Source organism: Aplysia californica, unplaced genomic scaffold (assembly GCF_000002075.1).
Source record: "Aplysia californica isolate F4 #8 unplaced genomic scaffold, AplCal3.0 scaffold00315, whole genome shotgun sequence".
Taxonomy (NCBI): domain Eukaryota; kingdom Metazoa; phylum Mollusca; class Gastropoda; order Aplysiida; family Aplysiidae; genus Aplysia; species Aplysia californica.
This window is the reverse complement of record NW_004797585.1, coordinates 816893-818683: the sequence shown is the minus strand read 5'-3', so window position 1 is coordinate 818683 and position 1791 is coordinate 816893. Positions and strand designations below refer to the sequence as shown.

Sequence of the window (1791 nt, the reverse complement as noted above, 5' to 3'; positions counted from 1 at the left end):
TACCCCCCCCCCCGAAAAAAAGAAAAAGAAATTAAAAAAAAACACCTCCGATGTCTATGATGTAACGAGTAGGCCCTTCGCCATCACAAACAAAAGTCCTGAGTTCGATTCCCGATTAAGGAAGTTTTCCTTTATCAATTTCTTAACCTTTCTAAATGTCTACATGGATGTTACATAATCCACTCATCTCGAATTGACCCTGACAGTTAGGGGGGAAACAGCAAGGCTTTAGAAATATTCAAAACTGTGGATATCGTCCCGTAAAAAAATTGAAACTAGAAAAAAGAAGTCCCAACAACTTCAAAGTCTGCGCACTTGTAATGATGGTTGAGGCCCGATGTGATCTCTTTGATGATGTTTGCCTGTAGGTCCGAATTGGAGAAGGCGTTGCAGATCTTTTGGGCAGCGGCGAAGGTCTCTTTCTCACGGGCCGGGGTTCGCCGGTCCACGCTTGTCACGTCAACTGATGGAGGAGAGTGATTGATTGATTGATTGATTGAGTGATTGATTGGTTGACTGACTGACTGATGGATTGATGGATTGATTGATGGATACATAAATTGATAGATAGACAGATAGATAGATAGATAGATAGATAGATAGATAGATAGATAGATAGATAGATAGATAGATAGATAGATTAAGTGAGCGAATAAATGAGTGTGTGAGTGAGTGAGTGAGTGAGTAAATGAGTGAAAGAATGAGTGAGTCAGTGAGTTAACGATTTTACTGATTGGCGGACTGACTGAATGGCTGATTGACTTGTTAATTGAGACTGATTCTACTGATGTGTCTATTTTTTAAAATTTTAATGCCTAGGCTTACCTACTAAAAGAGGCCAGAGGTGAATTAGTTTGGTCCGTTGATCAGTTAATAAACAGTACTGTTGTTAATGTTCTGAATGCATCAACATGACCAAAATCTATATCTGTTTCTTACCAAAATTTTCGTTAACCAGATTCAATTAAAAAACATAATCTTTTTGGAGGGGGAGGGGGTGAGGGGGATGGGGAGGAGGTGAGGCGGGAGGGATTAGTGCTTAGGGGGAGATGAAGAGTAGGAAGATGAGAGCAGGAGGCGAGGCGGACTCACTATACACATCACACGGGTTCTGTTCTCTCGGGCACGGGTATCCAATCTTGGAGAAATATGGCACCATCTGACTAGGTCGACCGGAAAAGGCCACTCTGCCCACCGTGAGGATGGCGATCTTGTCAAGGAGGCCGAAGATGTCTGAGCGGGGCTGGTGGATGGACATGAGGACCAGCTTGCCCCTGTGTGCCAGGTCGGCCAGGCTGGACACCAGATGGCGCGCCGTGAAGGCGTCCAGGCCGGAGGTAGGCTCGTCCAGGAGGAGGATTTCTGGGGCACAGTTGGGAGAAAGTAGGTTCTATACCAGCAGTTAGACAATAGGCTCTATAAAGTAGTTAGACAATAGGTTCTATACCAGCAGTTAGACGATATGTTCTATACCAGCAGTTAGACAATATGTTCTATACCAGCAGTTAGACGATATGTTCTCTAACAGTAGTTAGACAATGGGTTCTATAAAGTAGTTAGACTATAGGTTCTATAAAGTAGTTAGAAATAGGCTCTATAAAGTAGTTAGACTATAGGTTCTATCAAGCAGTTATGAAATTCGTTCTATAAAATAGATATACAATAGGTTCTCTAACAGTAGTTGGACAATAGGCTTTATAATAGTAGTTAGACAATAGATTCTATGACACTATTGTTGTTGCTATAATTATTGTGATTATAATTATGATTATGATTATGATTATAATAATA

General features: G+C 41.4%; 1 protein-coding gene across 1 annotated transcript in view; it reads right to left on the bottom strand.

Annotated features, from left to right (window-relative positions):
* The window catches only part of LOC101858645 (ATP-binding cassette sub-family G member 5), a gene marked incomplete in the record, with an annotated part of 26717 nt that overhangs the window by 10224 nt on the left and 14702 nt on the right, over positions 1–1791 (bottom strand). Inside the window, 2 exon segments of the mRNA XM_013084758.2 lie at positions 316–463; positions 1093–1362. Coding sequence (XP_012940212.1) covers positions 316–463; positions 1093–1362 — 418 coding nt within the window.